The sequence below is a fragment of the Mugil cephalus genome, chromosome 9 (assembly GCF_022458985.1).
Source record: "Mugil cephalus isolate CIBA_MC_2020 chromosome 9, CIBA_Mcephalus_1.1, whole genome shotgun sequence".
In the NCBI taxonomy this organism is placed as follows: domain Eukaryota; kingdom Metazoa; phylum Chordata; class Actinopteri; order Mugiliformes; family Mugilidae; genus Mugil; species Mugil cephalus.
In genome coordinates, this window is record NC_061778.1 from 10,982,627 (window position 1) to 11,003,535 (window position 20,909).

Genomic DNA, 20,909 nt, shown 5'->3' on the forward strand with positions numbered 1-20,909 from the left:
ATTTGGCCTTCCTGAGGACCTGCCCGCTGTAAATATCCCTCAACCCAATTGTCCTCCTTGACAATCCTGTCAAACCTATTCTTAATTTACAGCGGCCGAGAGCTCAGCGTACTGCGTCTCAAGAAAACCCTTGCAAATGCACGAAACAAACAAAATAAAAAGCAACAACAACAAAATAAAGTAGTAAAAAACAAACAAACATATTAATACATGCTATAGCTGCAAGCTAATGGAAATGCTTACAGGGGACACCAAAAAATGACGAACAGTTTCTGTCATTACTACTACTACTCATCGGTGTTGGATTTTTATTTTTAATTTTAACGTCTTGCTGAGATGATTTCTTATTGTCCTTTTCCTGCTCATCGCCTTGTAAATGGCCTTATATTTAAGCTGCTTTTCTCCAGGTTGGTGCACAAAGCGCTTTACAGCCACAATGACGCATGGATCCACTCGCATTCACAGTTTACCAAACACCCTGGGGTCAGTGTCCTGCTCAAGGACGCGTTGTCATGTGGTAGGATTGAACCGTTACCCCCGTGATTCATGGACAGTCTTCTCTCCCTACTCAACCACAGCCGTTATCTGTTCAAATAATCTGACAACAAGCGCAATTCATTTGGTAAATATAGACATTTATTCATTTATCGCATTGCTTTTTGGGCTCCTTGTTGTCATTTGTGCTACTTGAGTTTGTATTGAGTATTTGCAGAACACGTGTTATCCATAGACTGTATAAATATGGAGAATGTGTTGCCACTTCATTGCATTGGCCAAACTTAAACTATTTTTGGGCCCACAGTACAGAAAATATTGTATATACAGTAATGTGCACGTTTTAGGCAGGTGTAAAATGCTCTAAACTAAGAATGCTTTCAGAAATGGAAGTGTTAATAGTTTATTTTCATCAATGAACAAAACGCAGTGAATGAACAGAAGAGAAATCTAAATCAAATCAATACCTGGTGTGACCATCCTTTGCCTTCAAGACAGCATCAATTCTTCCAGGTACTTGCACACAGATTTTGAAGGAATTCGGCGGATACGTTGTTCCAAACATCTTGGAGAACTAACCTTCTGTGGATGTAGGCTTCCTCAAATCCTCTTCATGTAATCTCAGACACGCTCCATGATGTTGAGATCAGGGTTCTGTTGGGACCATGGGACCATCACTTCCAGGGCTTCTCCTTCTTCTTTACGCTAAGGATAGTTCTTAATGACCTTGGCTGTATGTTTGGGGTCTTTGTCCTGCCCCAGAATAAATTTGGGGCCAATCATCCTCCTCCCTGGTGGTGTTGATGATGGATAAATATCTGCCTGTATTTCTCAGCATTGAGGACTCCATCAATCTTGACCTAATCCCCAACTCCGTTTGCAGAACTGCTGCCCAAAACTTGCAAGGAGCCTCCACCATGCTTCACTGTTGCCTGCAGACACTCATTATTGTAGCGATCCCCAGCCCTTCAGTGAAAAACTGCCTTCTGCGTTTGACTCATCATGCATAGTTGGGTCACTTGGCCTTGTTTCCGTGTCAGAGGTTTGGATCTTTGGCTGCAACTCTTCCATAAAGACCACTTCTGTCCAGACTTTTCCAGATAGTAGATGGATGTACCTGGTACTGTACTGGTTTCTGCCAGTTCTGAGCCTATGATACAGCTGGACATCTTCTGATTTCCAAGGGAAATATGCTTGATGTGTTTTTCACCTCAAGTTTCCAACCACTGCGTCTGCGATCATACAGAATTCCTGACTTTGTGTCAGTGTACCTATAAGGATTTGATGCTAGTGGGAAGGGAAAGAGTAATAACACCAAATACTTTTGAAAATTGATAAAAAATAAACAATCATTATTTATATTTATGAAAGCATTCTCAGTTTATAGCATTTTTTTCCACACACTTGCCTAAAACGTTTGCACAGTATTGTACGCACTTGTAGAAATATGAAGAAAGACATGTCAAATAGCTGTCAAATATTCCTATTTATTTATTTTTCCCTTTATTATCTCTCATAAATGTCTGCCTTCTCAACGCACTGTCACTCCTGTCTTATTTTATTTTCATTTATTTACTGTGTAAAGTGGAGCTAGAGGTTGGGTTAGAGAGAAAGGGCGATGAGGGAGTGGGGGTGTGGGTGAGTGGGGGGGTCTCCTGGTCTCTATTTGGCTGTCTTTAGCTCTATTTCCTATGTTGTTGTGTTAAGTCCTGCGGGTTCAAGGTCCCTTCTCCATCAGCATCCCTCTCGTCCTCCCTGCATCCTTCTGGCTCCACTCTTCCTGACTCTATCATAAATTCACCAACACGCATATCCACACACACACACACACACACACACACACACACACACACACACACACACACACACACACACACACACACTTATCTACACACACCAATCAATACAAGCCTGCTTGGCACTGCCAAAGCCCAAAATGACTATAGATTTTCTGTCGGCTCTGCCACTAAATTATGCAAACTTCTGGTTTATGTTCCGGGACTTTTTTTTTGGCATTCCTGCCCCACAAGCGGGATGGGCTTTTCCGCTGAGGCAGAGATGAAATCACAGAGGTATGGATAGCAGGGAGGAAAACACCTTCAGACAGGATCAAATAAACAGTTCCTGACAACAAGTTCCGTTTTGTGGTTTAGTGTGCAATAATTGCAAAACGTACACAGCTACATATTTTGCAAATCAATACCGTGTTTTAAGATGGTAATAAATGTCCTGCTGAGGTCGAGGTTTTGTTTAAGTGGTGAATAATGCGCTGCGGATATCAGCGTGGGAGTTTTTGCAAGCGCACGCAGACCCGCACGGATTGAATCAGTAACAAAAACTGCAAGGCAAAGGGAAAGACAGAATTTGATCCAATAATTGCTTTTTCATAAAGATCGGGTTAGATTAAAAATTTAAATTCCATCTTCAATGGATTATAGAAAACTTTATCTTTGCAAAGTTAAATATGGGATTCATTAATGAATAATTAATATGTTTGTAACGTATTTGTATAATGAAATTCTGGAAAGAAATGCACAAATAGAGAAATACTCTAATTCAATTTCAAGAATATCTCTTTCTATATATATTAAACTATTTATTTGTAATTATTTACATTTCAGCTGATTTAGAACCATGAAAACTTGTAATATTTTATTTTTTCACAGCGTCTGGAGCAATAATGATCTTATCAACCAAAGAAGATGCACCTACTGTATAATGACAGCGCTGTTACAATCAACGTAACATAATCTACATTTGATTAACCTTTTCAGTTTGCACCACTGATGCTTTACTCGTTAAAGAAAACACCAAATAAACTTTATTTGTGCTTTTGATACACGACAGCACATGAACAGATGTGTGCGGTCATTCTGCAATTTTGCGTTTTGTGTGTGTGTGTGAGTGCTTGTGCCTGTGTGTGTCTGCTTGAAAGTGTGTGTGTGTGTGTATTTATTCCTGAGGTGGGCTAATAGTTTGTCTGGCCGGGCCTGTGACAGGACCATCAGTAACTCTAAGGGGAAATTGAAATGATCGGCTCATTCAGTCTCCCGGCAACTCCATTACCCAGAATCTCACAATCAAACACACACACACACACACTCACACAGGGACACGCACTTCTCCTCTCCTCATTTATACTTGGCTTATCTCTCCATCATTGTCTCTTGCTCATTTCTCTGTCTCTTGTCTCTTTCAGTAGTTTTTCTTCTACATCTCACTGACTTTGAGTTATTTCTGTGTCTTTTAAGCTTAGGCCTCTTCATTTCACTTACTTTTCGGGCTTTTCGTGCTCTCTGTCTGCCTGTCTCAGAATTCTCAAATGGCACTTCTTTTTTTTTTTTTTTTAAGTCTGTTTTAAAGTTTTTGACCCCGGTGCCTACGTGTGACGCAGATAGAGAGGCAAGTGTCTGTCCAGAAAATCTTTAAGGTGGTGTTTGGAACGGCTGAGGAAACTCTGGCTCTCAGGGAAAGAGAAAAGATCAGGCACTTTTCTGTATAATCCACCTTTGAGCTGCAGCTACGCTTTCAAAGATCCGCTTTTCATTTGCTAGAAATCGAGAGAGAAAGACAAACAGACCGAAAGGGATGAGAGGGGAAAAAAAAAAAATCTCCTTGAAGCAGTCATTGATCACTAGTCTAATTCCTTGATTCTGTCTAATGAGCTGCTTGTTCCTTCTGGCAGGCAGACTGATGAGACAAACAACACGTTCTGCCACATGAAATTACACAAACAGCCCAAGAAGATATTTTAATGATGCTGGTGGCTTCTGACGGTAATTTTGAGTTTCGCAGAAAATCCAGTAAGACATACTGTAGTTTCACTGGGCCCATACTCTAAGCAATGTAGGCACTCAAATGGTATATGAATCAGACCATTATCATTTGTTTTGCTTATACTGTCTATTGTATTTTTTGTATTTATTTCATTTTTTTTACACCTATTTTTCTTTTAAGTGCACTTCAAGAGTTTTTTTTGTGTGTGTGTGTTTTTGCAATTGATCTACTGTGACTGAGCATTTTCCCCTTGTGGCTGAATAAAGTCTAACAGGAAGTTAAGTAACTTGCATCGAGTCGAAACACACGCGCGCAAGATCTTCCGTGTCGAAGCTGGTGGATGCTCAGTGCCCTCATGTGACCCTCTCGGCTCATCAAGGAAGAACTGCTCCACTTAAACTTTGTTGCTCCTTTGTAATTGAATTAGTCTGCTCAATTATGTAGAGGCAGGCCTGTCCTCATTACACAGCACTATTAAAACACAAGAGTGGGGCCGGTAGGGAGGAGGAGGAGGAGGAGAGCAGCTGGTGAGGAGTGGAGAACGGAGCTAAAAGTCATTTTTAGTGAAAGTGTAAAGTTTTACTGCTCTAATCGAATCCTGTCGTGTCCGTACAACTGTGCTGTAGTTGCATTAATTATACCCTTCATCTCTGTTTTCTCTCTCTGTGACTTTAAAACCAAATGCCTGTGAGTGCTAAGCCAGCAGATTTGGCCCGAGCTAAACCACTCGCTTCAGGGGTCCCTGAGTTCAGCACAATAATCAAAACATCTGCCCCAAATTCACTCAAATTTAGACTGTCCCCACATATCTGAGACGTAACCCGCTTTCTTTCTTAATTTCCTTCTGATTGACTCTTTGTTTTGTTCCTCTTGTCTGTCTCTCTCACACGCAGGATCAGCTGAAGAGCCTCCAGAGTGACTACAAGCATGTTAACGACGAGGCCTTCCAGCTGCAGAGGTGGGTTTCTTAATTGCAAATGCAACAATAAACAGAGGCACAATGAACAACAAGCCAATTTCTCTGCAGATGGTACAAAGGCATCGCTGTTTAATTACTGATAACCCAGACTGAACCTGTGCGTGTGGTGCATGTCTGTGTCCTCTGAATGTCCCCTAATCTTACCCCCGCCCCCCCCTTGTCTTCCCCTGCTCAGTAATCATCTGACTATGGACCTAGACAACAACATCAATATCAACCTGCCGCCCGTTGAGACCAAGGTGTTGATGTGAGTATAATCATCTGTTTTCTAGGTTTTCAAAATAGCAGCTGTTACCATTAAGTGACAAAAGTGTCCTCTTCAAAACTTTATAAATATAGTAATATTTTATCTCCTTTTTTTTTAATGTTTTAAATTTTGTGGGGTTTTTTAAGGGTCATGGTTAAATTTGTGGAAAAAAATGTGATGCCGTCACTGCCAAACAGTGGCATTTAAAGGGTAAAGTCCTGAAATGAATCAAACATTTAGTTTTTGTGATAAGGACCGAAGTTGATTGAAGTTAAATATATATATATTAATGTATACTATATTTATGACATTCTTAAGGAGCTTTCGTTGAGGTAAAAATAGAGTAATATGAGATTTGTGTTGGAAATATGAATAATTGTTAAAGAAGCCATATATCATCAGTATCAACCATCCACAAAAAATAAAATTTGCAATAGATACTTTTTTCTTTAGAGCATGAAGGCTAGAAAACCATTGCTATCCAACAGTCTGCAGTATAAATGAAAAATCACTCTTATTGGAAATGTTTCTCTTGTAAAAGCTCTTTGCACAGTACGGGTGGGTCCAATTATTGGGTTACTAAACAAAAAGGTCAGGAGTCAATGCTCCAGGTTATATGACTGTATAAATGGGTTGGAACTGGCAGTGTTGTGTGTGATTTGAACTGACTAGATCTCAAGTGAATTCACAAATGTTAATGTGTTGGGCTGTTTCTACAAGTCTAAACTATCATATTATTACTACATGCAGCATCCAGCGGGCTTGGCGCGACTTCCTGCAGAGACAGGAAGTGGAGAAAAGGAGCCCCTCCCCTCCCTCCCTCTCCTCCTCCGACAAGATGAGCATGTCAATCAGCATGATGACACTGTCAGACGGCAGCACCCCAGTAAGTCATGCCCACGTCAGACATATTCTCCGTTGCAAATTTAGAGAGGCTGCGCGTTTGAGGATGTGTGTCAATTGAACACACGATGGCTAATGTGGTATTTTACTGCAACTATGAAAAGAAAGGCTTTGCATGTGCAGCCTTCGGTTATAAGTTTGTGGCAGTCTGAATCTCTGATACAGACAAACACGAGTCCAAGCAAATAACTATTACATGTTGAACATTATGTCGCATTTCAATACTGATATAGCCCTCTTTCTTAACCTTTGTAACGACCTCATCTAAACATTGTCAACAGCTGTGGATCAGATCTGCTCAGTGTTCTTGAGGAAATTTGCATCACTCCTCCAACTGCTTCAGTTCAGTCACATTATAAGATGCTTGGTGGAGCGTCTCTCTTTTTAAACGCAGCGTCTCTGTGAGACTCCAGTTGTAGTACTTTCTTTCTGTAGTAGACTTAAGTCAATGTTCAGGGTCATTGTACTGCTACTTAGTTGATAGACACACAACTTTACGTTACCCTTTCAGAGATTTCGCTTAACTTGGGAATTTATTTTCCCCTCGGTAAATTCTGGTATGGTGTCCAATAGCCATCAGCAAGCTTCGCTGATTCTGTTAAGCCTTTAGGTGTAACTCTGGTGTTCTGTCTTACCTCATTTCGCATTCTGTGTTGTGCATTTGGCATCGTTTTAGCTGGGCTAAAAAGTCTTGGGAGAGCAGCCAGAATACTAAATCACTGCTGCCACTATGTAAATCTTCCTAAATCTGTAGCTTTATGCAAATCCGAACTTATTGATCGTACATCTTCTTTTGTGGGGTATCAGCAAATTCGAACTATGAGTAGCAAACCAGAGGTGTTTATTGTAAGACAAAGTCGTCTTAACCTACGCCTCTGGTCTTGTTTCTACCTCCCGACTCCTGATGTTTGTGATGTCATTAGCTTTAAAGCGTGAATTTTAAGATTGTATTTATAACATTAACAACAAGTTAAATAAAAGATAGGGAATATTTGAGACTGATTCGAAATGATTCGGTTCAATCTTTCTTGCTGCTGTATCGTGAAGGCTCGAGTGTTTTGAGCTGTGCTGGAGAAATCCCGTTTCTGTCCAGAAGGGGGCAGCGTCTCTCAGATAATTTTCATTGCAAAGCAAACTCAAACCCAACCACTTCAAAAGTGTAAATATACAAGGACATGGTCTTACATACGGTCTGACTTTTTCTCTCTCGCTGAAAGAGCACAGGGGGAATTGAAATCAGTGCAGGGGCCATTCTCATTCAGCGCATCTTCCCGTCTTCCATTTAAGCAGACCACACTAAATCCCTAGGATTTTCTCTACTGTGTCTGTTGTGGTCATTATAATTCTGCGCCGACGCCGTCTGTAGCTATCCGGCTGAATAGCAAGTGTGTGTACACTTTTCTACTAATCTCTGAGCCTGAAGTCAACAGGCAGGTTAAATCTCCGAGATGGCTGGGAGAGTTCTGCGTATGAGCACTCTTAGGTGGTACTTGTCCTCTCAGTCGCTACAGAGAAAAGCTTTTAAACTGAAGAAGACTGTTTGATTTGGATTCCCGTGGATAAGGGCGGGGAGGGTGAGGGGGGTTCAGACAGGTTGTGAGTGAAGAGAATCGAAAGTGGTGAGCAGCAGAAGTAAATTTATGCTGTCTTCGAGGCTGTCAAGCAACTCATCTGACACGTGCAGCCGGTAGTGAGCTTTCAGGCCAAGAAGGCTGTGTGGATAAAATCATCAAGCGTTGTTTATACATGCAGCATGCACATACATAATAGACAGTGGTTGTGTTTGAGGCCCTTTGGGATGGAAGAGGAAATGCTTAGCTCAGTATCTTAGACCTGCTGACAAGGGCAGATGATCATCACTGAGAGAAAGAGCGAGAGGGGGAGATAGAGTGTGTGTGTGCGTTAAGACCCTAAGGTCAAAGGAGAGAGGGGAGAGCGGCGGAGAAGAAGGGAAGATGAAAAACAGATGTTGGTTCACAGGTTGAATGTGCTGATAGTGTAGATCTGCTCTCCTCTGCGAGAGCTTCTCCTCTCATTTTTATATATCTTACAGATGGATCACTGTAGTCCAGTGATATCTTATCTGATGTATTGTCTTAACGCTGTCTCGCTTCGCACACGTTCTCTGTCTTTCTTTCATCATCCTTTCTTAACTGTAACGTTGTCGCTGGACGTGACAGCTCTGCCCCGTTTGAATTTCTAACCGTTTCATTTTTGTTGACCCAGCAGTACATTCTCAACATACACCGGGGTCTATGCAATCCTGGACGCACACACTCGCAGAGGGGATGGAGTCATATTTTCTTGAGACACTGGGACGTGGAAGCCATCTCTAAAGTGATTGAATTTCTAACCTTTGCGACTATAACATCAGTCTTTGACAAAACCTTGCTGCACAACACTGCAGCACTGTGTGTGTGTGTGTGTGTGTGCAAGCTTGTGTGCACGGCACCATGTCTTTGTATCAGCGTTACATTTCCACCTTTGTGCATGACATGGTTGACAGGCAAATCGTCACTGTGCAAATGATATTTTACAGTGTAACTTAGCTCGCTCATTGTCATGGCAATCTCGCAAAAAAGCAAAAAAACAGAAAAAAAAACACGGCAGCCCTGGATATCTCTCTTTATGATCGATCCCTCCGCTCTATGGCAACAACGGCGCAGAGCGAGGCAGAAATTATAGGTTTCATTAAAGAGGAACCTAACAAAACTCTGGCTTTTATGCTCAGATATGAATCAGCTGTCCAAATTTTATTGTTTCATAATACTGTGCCGTGTCAACGCAGCCAGCCAGACCACCTACAACTGCACACACACAAACAAGAGCAGACACAGACCCGTGGACACACACACGCACACACAGAGACGGCCCCAGCTTCAATTTCAGACTGTCTACATGATAGATTTCTTTTTATAACCAGGCATCAATCAATAGTGTTTGGGGACTGGCTAGATGTTTTTCTAGCATTATTGCTACTAAATTAAAGGAGATAAAAACAAACATCCAGTGAAGAGAAAATAAAAATATATTCTTTTTAATTGGTAAGAATGAAAGGTTCCTTTGTGCTAGATCAGAATATAGTTCAGTAAATGAAATAAATATAGTAAATTGGTATTTTGGGAGCTGTCCACTGCCTCGGTGCTGATCTACCATGCAGTACCTGAGTTGTGACACTAGAGGGAGGAGCTGTATTACAGTTTTGCTCTCTCAGGAGAGCGATTGGAGCCGAACACTTATGTTGACCTTTTTGGGAACCCAACAACCTCGCGATCCCAAAGTTAATGCAGCTCCAGTCGTGTTTGTTTGGCCATATGATTGTCTGTTTTTTCAGGCCAATATTTGCATCAAAGTCTATCTGGGTCGGGTAATTCGACGAAAATCCAATGAATAAAACCGGGATATAACATGTGTTTGTGTGTGAACGCGTTTGTGTGTTGGCTGGTGAAGGGCACAGAGGGGCAAATTAGTCCATCTGGCCTGCTAAGGTGCTGAGAGACTGGGCTGAGGAGAGCAGCGCCGCCTTCCCCGTCTGCCAGCTGTCACGTGTCTACGTCTCTGCCCCCTCCATCAGTGCTCTCTTAACATTCCCCTCCCTTCATTTTTTTTCCGTCATGTCACAGTTTATTTTAGCCTTTCCCTTTCATATTAAATGCGTTTCTCCTTTTCCCGTTTCTCAGAGGCGCTCTGCATCTCCCTCGCCCTCTGTTTCAGCCTCCGTCTCCTCCTCGTCTTCTCGCCCTGCCACAGTGCTCTTGGCTTTATCGGGTCAGGCAGCTGCAGTGGCAGCAGCTGGGGAAGCCTGGTAGGAGAGATAAAAGAGGTCAGGCAAAGTTTAGGGAACTTTCGTGGAGTTACTGCACATCTACGGTACAGGTACATATAAAGCAGCGGTTGACTTCGCACAGATACGCGACATTCAGCAATATTGTGCTGCCTATTTAGGTCTTCAGGTTATGCTCGGGGTGCGCTCGGAGTTGTCCTGAAATAACCCCGTGACTTTTTGTCGCTGACTCAAATTCATCATTACACAAAGCATTATCAACTTCGGCAGATTACTGAGCCAGCAGGCTGCACAGACTGTACCCTGTGTCAAAGCATTTAACCCCTCACATTTGTTTCACCCATCTAATCCAGTGCACGGTACGAACTGTCGTCCCCGCCACTGAGCTCACATCAGTTTAATCCTTGCAGTCCCTTCTATTCCCTGCACAAGTCAACCTTTTATTACTATAAATGAAAGAAATCGGCAAAGGTCACACACTGTATTATCACTCTGGTAGAATGGTTATTATACCAAGGTCTCAGCATTGTTATGGTATGAATGGCTGCCCCTCAGGCTCCCTGTGCCCTATTGTGTTGTATTTACTGCACATTAACCTCATAGTGTGTCATTTATTAATAGGTAGACAAATGTCTTTTAGTCTGAGTAGCTTCAGTATAATTGAGTTTAAAGTCACAATGGATCCCAAACAAATGTGTCAGAATTTATTGCTTTCCTGACACGAAGTCAAGTGAAATCAAGTCTTTATTTTATTTTATTTTATTTTATTTTATTTTATTTTTTTCATTTATAATGCCCAAATTGACCTCAATCGGCGAGAGAGGCAACAAAGCAGGTCTAATGCGGAAAACATCCCAGTAAATCAGTTGCAGCAGCGCCCCGATCGTTATTATTTCAGGACTTTTAAACAGTCATAAGAAGTCAAAGTCCCACTTTCTCACATGACCTACTGTGGTGAAATAAATATACAATACAATGCAGCAGTAAGTTGTCCAGCAAACCTCTTCACATTTGTTGAAGAGGATTCTCTGAAAACCCTCAGACTCCTTGGCATGAGAGTATGTGCCTTGCAGTGTACTTAACCTTATTGTAAGAATCATACAACGCTTCTTGAACATCACACTGCCAGCTAAGTCACCAGTCCACTGCAGGCTGTCGCCATTCCAAACATTTCCCGGTAGCCTTTCCCACATCCCCTCTACTGTGGACCAGAACATCCCTGCGATGATTTATGGTAATTATGCAAATGAAACACGAGGCTTTGGAAATTAATGCTAACCCCCACCAGTGTCTTCATCACTGGAGGATGGGTGTAACTGAAGCCAATGCTTTTACAATCCTGTTACTGTAATACCAGGGACAAAGCAAAATTGAAGTCTAGGTCCAGAGATTAAGGATTGCCTCAAATTCGTTTAGGTTTATTGAAGTCGCAGGGAGGCTGTTCACATGTTTAATCTTTTTTTTTCTTCATTCATTAGGTGTAAATTGATTGAAAGTGCTTCCTACATGTGGGAATGTAATACTTTTCATTCCGCAGATGTGATGCCGCGTCTGTGTGCTTGCAGATTTTGTTCTCGTAATCCTTCTTGGCTGGATGTGACCGTGTGCTGGATGGTAGCGGTGCAGGTGGGGGCGTGTTGGGTCTGAGGTGGGCCGAGCAGAGTGACAGCACTGATGGGACATAAGAAGACCGCTGCGACACAACATCCACTGTATTGATTGACAGAATCATTAGTGACCTCGAGCCACTCCTTCACCACCTTATGGTGGAGACACTGTAGCTCTAGAAATGCGAGCTGTAGAATTTACATCCCACTGCCTATCAGTGACTCATATAAAAAGTCATCTACCCGACACAGCTCTAGGTTTCTTTGTAAATGTTTCAGCCACCCTGCAGACATGTGAAGGACATTCATGTGACTCTTATAATTATGTATTAGCGAGCTGGAGCCTTCTGTGTAATAATGCCTGATGGGGGGCAGCGAGGTCTGACTCTCTGCTAATCACCTGCCAGCAGCACGTCAAGTCAAACATGGACCCTTTCACACCTGGGACATGTCGTGTCATTCGTTCTCTGAAGTGTGTAATGCACATTAAGGCCGTGTGATGTGTGTGTGTGTGTGTGTGTGTGTGTGTGTGTGTGTGTGTGTGTGTGTGTGTGTGTGTGTGTGCGTGATGTGTGTCCATGGACGCGGAACCCGATGCACACTGAGTCTTAATTAATCGAACCCTGAGGCACCTTATTTCATACATGTAGCCCACTCAATGCATTAATGTAAATATCAGTTCAAAAGCCGAACTACTTCGCATAGGTGTGTGGGCGTCGGCGGGTTGTTTACATACGATAAAGGCCCTTTCTTCAGAGTGACGTCATGTTGCGTTTGCATTATCTCGTGGAATCCACAGGAGGTCACTGTTCTGCTTTGTTGGCACAAACCGGGCAAAGAGCAGGGAGGAGTCCAGGTCCAGTTAAAAAAAAAAAAAAACAACCTTATAAAGAAGGAGGACAGGGTATTCCTCCCTATCTTTACTTAATATCAGTCACAGTATCAATCAGGATTTAAAAGCATGGTGTTTGCTGATCTGATCCAAACTGGAGGCACTCTTACTATCGCTGTCCAGAGGATACTTAGTAAACACCCTCTTCTCTTTCTGTCTGATAATGTGAGGGGGCCTCCTCTTTGAAGATAATATGTCATTATCAGCACATTTGTAATTAAAAAGGGAGGTGAGCTGATGTTTTTTTTTTTTTTTAAATTTACTTCAGTAGCTTATCGTCCCTCCCTCCCTCTCCTCTTTTCTCCTTGTGCCTTTTAATTTGACGACCCTTGAATTAAATATTAAAGAGTTTCAGCATGATGTCAGACTTGTGAACGAGCTGCTGGGTTTTTCCAGCCCATCTTCTATTTATAAATTTCCCCTCCTCATCTTTTTTTTTTTACTTCCAGCCCCAACTTGCTTCACTGGTGTGGGGTGAATGCATTTGTGCTCTGAAGCAGGGATGAGGACAACCAAGAGAGAGACAATGACAATAATAATGAAATATGCAAACAATAAACAATGCCGTCTTATGCTCTTATGGGAACGCGAGAAGGATTTGCATTGCATTTCAGTGACTGATACTGCATGAACATACGTGCTCATGCAGTTCAAAACATATGTTTTATTGATTTGCAAACATCCAAACCCCCAATTCATTACACCGATCAGCCACAACATTAAAACCACTGTCAGGAGAAGTGAATAACGTTGTCTATCTCGTGCCAATCCAATGTCCCAACCACCTACACCAGACCAGGCACCCCCACCCACATGGTAATGACACTCCTTGACCAGTCATCCCTTGACCTGGCTTACACATTTACTAGATCCCAAACTGATTAAGTATCAGTATCTGATTAAGGCTCCTCTCCTCAACCCATAGAACCTAAAAGCCCCCAAGGACATATCCACAGAGAATAGTGTTATGGATAACTGATGGCTGCTTGGGCTCCTTAAAGATTTGACACTCTTCCTCAGTCTCAGCAGCACATTGTGTGGTTCTGATTGGTCGGTCGGGCTTGAATTGAACACATGTGATATAACATAAAGCGTGGGGGAGATTGTTCCCCCCTTGGCGAAAGTACTGTATGCATTAAAGGAACCACTAGGCAGCTCGTCTCTTTGCTTCTATCTTCCCCCTTTTTCTTATGCCAAGAGTGCCTTTCTATCCTCTCCAACCCCACAACCGCCACCACATTAGCTCATCGATCTGCACTTGCTCAATAACACAGACGTAATTGATCATTAATGTCTGATTGGGGACAGCGGCGATATGAAGAGCAACAGACTGATACAGTTGCGAATCATCTCAGCTCTGGAATCTATTGATCAGGGCTTTGCAGAGGTAATCAAGGCCAGCCTAGCCACATGCTGCAAAGTGACGTAAATTATTATTAAGGAAGGTTTCATGCAATATTTCTCAGTGATACCGTGTCTCAAAGCAGATGATTACCGATGCAGTGTGCGACTGTATGACTTTCTGCATTCAGTAAAGTAGGAATTTGCATACCGGATTAAGAAACACGATATAGAACACATATTTCAACTTAATTTAAATGACATGTCCTTTAAAGTTATGCTGGAGCCTTTCCCAGCTGTCATTTGGTGAGAGGCGGGGTTCACCCTGAACAGGTTGCCAGTCTGTCGCAGGGCTAATGTCAAACCGCCATTCACACTCACGGCCAATTTAGAGTAGAAAATGTAGCTAACCAGCATGTCTTTGGACCTGGAGAGAACCCACACATGCAAAATTTATGTGGAATATTTTGCAGTCACCTCGTAAACATTGTCTTTCAGAATAAAACATTGAATTTGACGAGGAACCTGCATTAAATTTTATGCAAAAGGTGCAGCATCTCATTAACTCTTCCTGTGCTTCTGTGGTGCCACCACGGCAACGCTGAAAAATCTCACCTGAGTAGGCATGAGAGGGAAAAAAAAACTGCCTTTAGTTCCGGTGTAACAAGTGCCGAGTCCCATAACTGGGGCTAGTAATGTTTTATTAATAAGGGAATCATCAGTGTATGTGTGTGTGTATGTGTGTGTGTGTGTGTGTGCTCCCACTCGCATAGGCACATAGGAAGGGAATGGGTAAGGAAAAGTATGCTGCCATTAATTCTGACACGGTTTTTGAACGTACTGTACTTCACCTGAATAACTGCGAGACGAGTTGTGCGCGATACTGGGTGCGAAAGGAACAGCCTGCAGCGCTGTTCATATCCAGCCTCATTTACCAGATTCCACTCCCCCATTATCAGCGGGATCATTATCCTCTCTCCTGCTTGCCCCGTCTGCTTCGCTTCTACTGGGACTCGAGGTGCCACACTAAAATATCAGCGTGCACATCTCACCCTCACCCTCACCCAGAATGCTTATTATTCCGCTCTCCTTTTTACATGTGAGCCACAAAACCAAAAATAGTTAACTTCTGAGAGCACACATGTGGGTATTTCTTGACACAGTATTCCTGTGCCAGTTTTTTTTTCTTTTTTTTCTTTTTTTAAATGACAAAATGAGGTTAGTGTGGCTGTTTGTGTGTGTCTTTTTCCTTTTGACACCAGCGGTTTGCAGGCCGCAGTTGAAGCTTGCATCAGTGTAGTAGAGAGTGGAGATAGAGAGATAGAAATCTAAGATAAGGTAAATGTTGCGTCTTGGCTTCTTCCAATATACCGCTCACTCATTTTCTTCTTTCGTGCACATGTAGTGTATAGAGCACTGCTGAGCCTAATAGAATGCAGTTTATATGGCACAGCAAGGTCATATATATGTGCCCATGAAAAGACACATTTGTCTCTGTACACAGGCGGGGATAACAGGAAATAGAGCATTAACCGTTCCCTGTTGGCCGTCTCACATTGATAATAACTACTTAGAAAACACCAGCGACGGGAGGAAAAGTATCCAAGATGTACTACTGCTCAGTATTCTTTTTCCTCCTTCATGCCGAACACATTTATTTGATTTTGAAAACTGTTGCTTTTTCCTGTTTCTTGTCAAACTGACGTCAGTCTCTCACTCCGTTTCTGTGATTTTTATTTTTTTTTTCCTTCTCTGCCTGGCGTGAACTTTTATTTCTGAGAAGTTCTCTGTGTTGTTATTCAAGCCGAACAATCCCACTGCTTATTCAGCCCTGTGAGATCCCACTAATAGTCACAGTGGCTGCTGAGGCGTGGAACGGTGGGTTACACTGAACCGACTCTGGAAATATAAAAGACAGCAAGCATAACAGACCCCGATTGCTGTGTACGCGTCTGCACGTGTTTGAGTGTGCGTGCTCCCTCGGATGTGACCATCTAAGCTGTGATTTTTATTAAAATACTGAAGATGCGGCCTGTGTGAGAGGGAGAGAGGAAAAGAGGAATGGGATTTTGTTTCTCGGTTTATTGGTTTGGCATTTAGAGACTGGAGAAATCCCAGGGAGAAGAAGGGAGTGAAATGTATTGAACAGAAGGGAGATAAAAAAAAAAGAGGGTAGAGAAAAAAGCCTATTCTCCTTCCCACTGAGTGGTCTGGTCCCCAGAGAGAAATAAACTGATTTGTGATTAATGAAAAGATGGAGAAGAGGCTTCCTCTCCTTCTCTTTCTTTCTCCCCCCCTGTTCCCTTTCTCTTCCACCCAGAAAATCCATCTTTGGTAACGATGTCTGTGTGAAGGGAACGATTAGGAACCGGATAAAGGGAGAAATCAGCCAATAAAATGAAGACAAAACATTCCGGAGCATTATCGTCACAAAACCACTCTGGGCCCGCATGGAGATAACGTGTTATCATGAAGCGAGCACCTGAACTCTTGCAAAGCACCGTTCTTACCCTTCTCCTGTGCAATCTTCAGTCAGCAAAGGGGTTAAAAAAAAAAAAAAAAAGTTTTAGAGGCGACACACAAATCCCGAGATGCATCGAGTTTCTTCATGCCTCATGAGCTCGGTAAACCGATATCAGATGTGCACCTCATCATAACCTCTACTGCGCTGTCGCACATCCCCGTGCTTCACTGTATTACAGAGCATTACCTTATTCATTCAGCGAAATATAGGAAAGAGGGAACTGAAATAAAGAGTATAGATGATGGAGGAGGTTTGTTTTTAAACTGCGCTCAAGGGAATAAGTAAGGAGAGCGTGGCAGCAAAGGAAGGTGCAAACGTAAGATGTTTAGAGATGGAATAGGGTTGAGCAAAAGTATCATAATTATAGACACCTGGAAGATCACAAACCACGGTGCAATGTTGCACCTGCCTGTCACAAGGGAGACTTCACAGCAACCCGCAGTACATCTCGTCATCCACATGACATTACTTATGGAAAGCGAGCGTTTTTTTCTTTCTTTTTTTTTTATGGTGTGTCAAGATGGGGACAGGAGGAAGCGGAGGGGGAAGTATGGTAATTGGGGAGAGAAGCAGCGTTTCTCGTGAAAGCAGGATGTTGAGAAGACAGGCTCTGATTCTTCCACATAATGTCACTCAGCGCTAAGGTGAGCAGGTGAAAGGAAGTGCAGTGCAGGGGTGAGGCGGGGGAACAAGAGTCACACATGTATTGAAAGGAAGGAAACTTAGAGACTTGAAACGGGGCGACTGCTGAATAGGTTATAAGAGACGTTTAAAGATGCTAATTAGGTTCATCCGTTCATTTTGTAGCCACTTATAGAGGTAGATTTAAGAGATGGACTCACAGACCGACCTAAATTACCTCCTCCATTCCTCCAGATGCTCATGGGGAAACATTGCTCGTCTTCCAAGCGTCTCCTCCCTGTCCATCATGGTTGGGATTCTTTAAAGTGTCGACTCCTGAGGCTCTTAATTGGCTCCTCTCAGTGATCTCAGGTCAACATGGTTCGACTTTAAAGCTCCTCTCTCAACAACCATGTTTCCTAGGCATTGTGTTTAAACTGTATGCAACTAATTTGCAAAACAAATTCAAGGGAATTCAGACTAGATTGGAAATGTCAATTGTTTAATTATTGCATAGGTCTTCAACAGGGAGTCAGCAACCCCTAGTGGGTCCGTAGAGGTACTGCAGGGGGGTCGGAAAATCTTTGGTTGATTAGACATTTTTTTATATATATTTTTAATTTTCCCCCACAATTTTAAATTTTTCTTTAAATGCACATGAATCCCACATATTTTATAAAGGGATAAATGGAAAGAAGACGTTACCTTTCAGTTAGCACTTCACTCATTCAGCGATACAGGAACTATCTCAACAGCGCCACACTAGAACTGTCAATCTAAACCTCCTGTACACAGTATGCCCCGCCCCTATCGCTGCTGAGCCAATCACGAGGCTGCACATTACAAGCTGACTCTGTCAGGTTCTCCGCTATTGGCTGAGAGCCCATCGAGTCCCCTGGTTAAAACCTAGTCGCATGCTGCAATATTAGCAAAAGCTAACCGTGCGGCTATATATATATGAATATTTGAACCCGTGTATTATTTTTACAGTTTAATATTTAGTGCAAAATGTTAATAATAATGTATATTTATAAATAGCACCAGGCTGAGTTTAACACATTTAGTAGGTAGAGGGTCTCTACTAAATCTCCCAACAGTGTGGGGGTCCTTGGCCTGAAAAAAACATTGAAGACCCCTGGTTGAATGTAAAGTTTATTGCTAAAAGAACAGTGTCTGCTTGCAATGATGAAACTATCCTACTGCATTAATAAATTTTTAATGGTTTAGACATAATGTGCTTCAAGTTAGGGAAAGAATGTGGTACCACAATGTTTTCCTACCTGAGGAGTGGTGCATTTATGAACGTAATCCACGTTCCATTTTTTTTCCCCCAAGGTAACCGAGAAGAGAGACTCGTAATGTAGAACGGTGACATCTTGGAGTTTCATTCAGGGTTCATGCTTATCGTCCCTGTGTAAGGCAGGGACAGGCCTCAACTCATCCGTTTTCCTTTCCCACTGCAGTCTGATACGTCTGCCCACACATTACTGCGGCTCATGAATCTGATCCGGCCACCCGGTCTAAAAATTCCTCCCGTCTTCTCCTGTGAGAAAAAAAAAAAAACCTGAGGAAATGCTGCCTCCTCACATATTTAGATCTACCGTCAACATCTTTTCTGAAACAGTTTTTGGACTCCAAATATTACAATTCACGCAAGTATGAGTTATTGCAGGGCTGTTGTGCTGGATTGCGTTAGTTTTGGTACGCCTGACACACTGGCACCTGAGCGTAGAGTTTATAGTTTTTGTCAGATTTGAGTCTGTTTTTCTGAAGTTTATCAAGTATTCCATTTGTGTTTGTTTGCGTAGTCAGTAATATAGTACAAGTTTCCTCAAAGGCCGTGCACCCTCAGTGAATGACAGCAGACATACTGTCCCAGACTACGCGCCGTGTCTGCATATTCACATCAGCTGTCTAGGAAATGATGTACGCAGCATTCATAGAGCAAACAAAGAACGCCTGACGGCTTTGATATGACAACATTTTTCCCCTCTCACGTGGAGCTCCTCGCTCCCAATACTAGTCACAGAGTTCACGAACTCTGAGAGAGCCAGAAAGGGGGGAGGTGAAAAAAAGGGATGCGGGGGCGTATGAGAGGGAAGACAGCAAATGAGAGGGAAAGCAGTCTCTCCAAGAAATGTTTAATTCCTGAACAACTTTGCAGCTTCTTCCAGCTCCTGTGGAGAGAACATAGGTTTTGCAGAGAATAGAGAAATTGCTACTAAGGCGAAGCCATTTTAAATGCTTTGTAGTAAGCAGATCTCATATGGGACCATGGCAGAGGTAGGAAGTTCAGCAGGCGCAGGCAAGGCGAAGCTAACTAGTTTAAAAACAAAGAAGTTCTCCGTTTCCTGTTTTGCAGCTGTGGAAACGAATGTCTTGCTGAACATCGCTGCTATAGGATCCTTTCCCTCCTGTGTTTGCGTTATTAATTTAGTTACCTTCCCTGTGCACACCAGCTGTTTTGCTCTTCGATGTGGATAAATATTTCATTGGATCATTTCCATTTCCAGTAGACAGCTGTCTCCCTAGCATAAAGGCTGAAATATGGAAATGACCTCAGTCACTCTGACACAGTGAATGCATTCAAATCACACAACATCAGTCACAATATATATACTTCTATACCGCCAGCCCTGCTTTGCATGCGTTTCAGAGTGTTTTACAAATTCAATATTGTGCTCTTACAAGTGCTATTTGAATGGAGGAATGCTCCCTGTATGCATAATGTGGCACAATTTATTTATTTTTATTCCGCACAACTGTATCGGGTTCCCCCCTATAAATCCATCTTGCTCAGGCAATGCAGGCAGCATAGAAGGCACAGCCGCCGTATTTCAGTCAGCAGCAGTAATTAAATGACAAATGACTGAGCAGACAAGTAATTTGTTGAATAGGAGTCGATTTGAAATATTACTGCAATCAATGTTAATACAAACATGCAGCAGGGCTGTCTGCCAGGGCTGGACAGTATACCGGTTCATACAGAATACCGGTATGTTTTTCCTGTTATGATACTGTATGAATTTTTAATATATCAGCATACTGATGTATCTGATTACACAGCTTTCAGAACACAGCGCCGCGAGACATTGTTACAGACCAGACAATTTTCAATGTAACACTTACTAAACACGCACGGTGCGACTGTGTCACTGTGAGGTGTGGTGAGGATGGAAAAGTCCAAAAAATGAAGTGGCAGAACGAGAGGCCAAACAAAAAGATGCCACATCAGGTTTTTTTTTTTTTTTTAGGGTGACCAGACGTCCTCAATTTCTGGGGACAGTCCCCTTTTCGGATAATGTCCACCAGCTATAGCTGTCCATATCCTTTATGATATGCCATTTTAATCATGCGTAAAGAACAACAATCATTTAAGTGTGAAAACCATGTAATAAGGCCTGGCTGGTAAAGCCAAATTATTAAGCTTTATTTAACCGATTATTATATTATTTTTATTCTTGTGGAAAATTCTTGATTTAGTATTCTCTCATAAACCTGAGCAAAAACATTTTCAAAAATGTTAGAAGGTTAACTTGCTTTGCCCCTGTGAGTGACATTAGCTACCAAAATAAAACCACCACCGTTAAGGTTAGCATCCTTTCATTTGTCAAAGAAAACACTGTGAGCAGCTGAATAAAGTTTCTATATTCAATGGTGTAGAAGAATCAGCTCAACTGGGACTTCCTTTGAAAGTAACGCTGAGATCTAAATGACTGGTTAAATTACATTTTGCATT

General features: G+C 42.3%; 1 protein-coding gene across 1 annotated transcript in view; it reads left to right on the top strand.

Moving 5' to 3' along the window:
- schip1 (schwannomin interacting protein 1) overlaps positions 1 to 20,909 on the top strand; it is a 195,156-nt gene that overhangs the window by 58,130 nt on the left and 116,117 nt on the right. Inside the window, exons 6-8 of the mRNA XM_047593814.1 lie at positions 5,166 to 5,230; positions 5,427 to 5,498; positions 6,249 to 6,384. Coding sequence (XP_047449770.1) covers positions 5,166 to 5,230; positions 5,427 to 5,498; positions 6,249 to 6,384 — 273 coding nt within the window. The remainder of the gene's footprint in view (positions 1 to 5,165; positions 5,231 to 5,426; positions 5,499 to 6,248; positions 6,385 to 20,909) is intronic.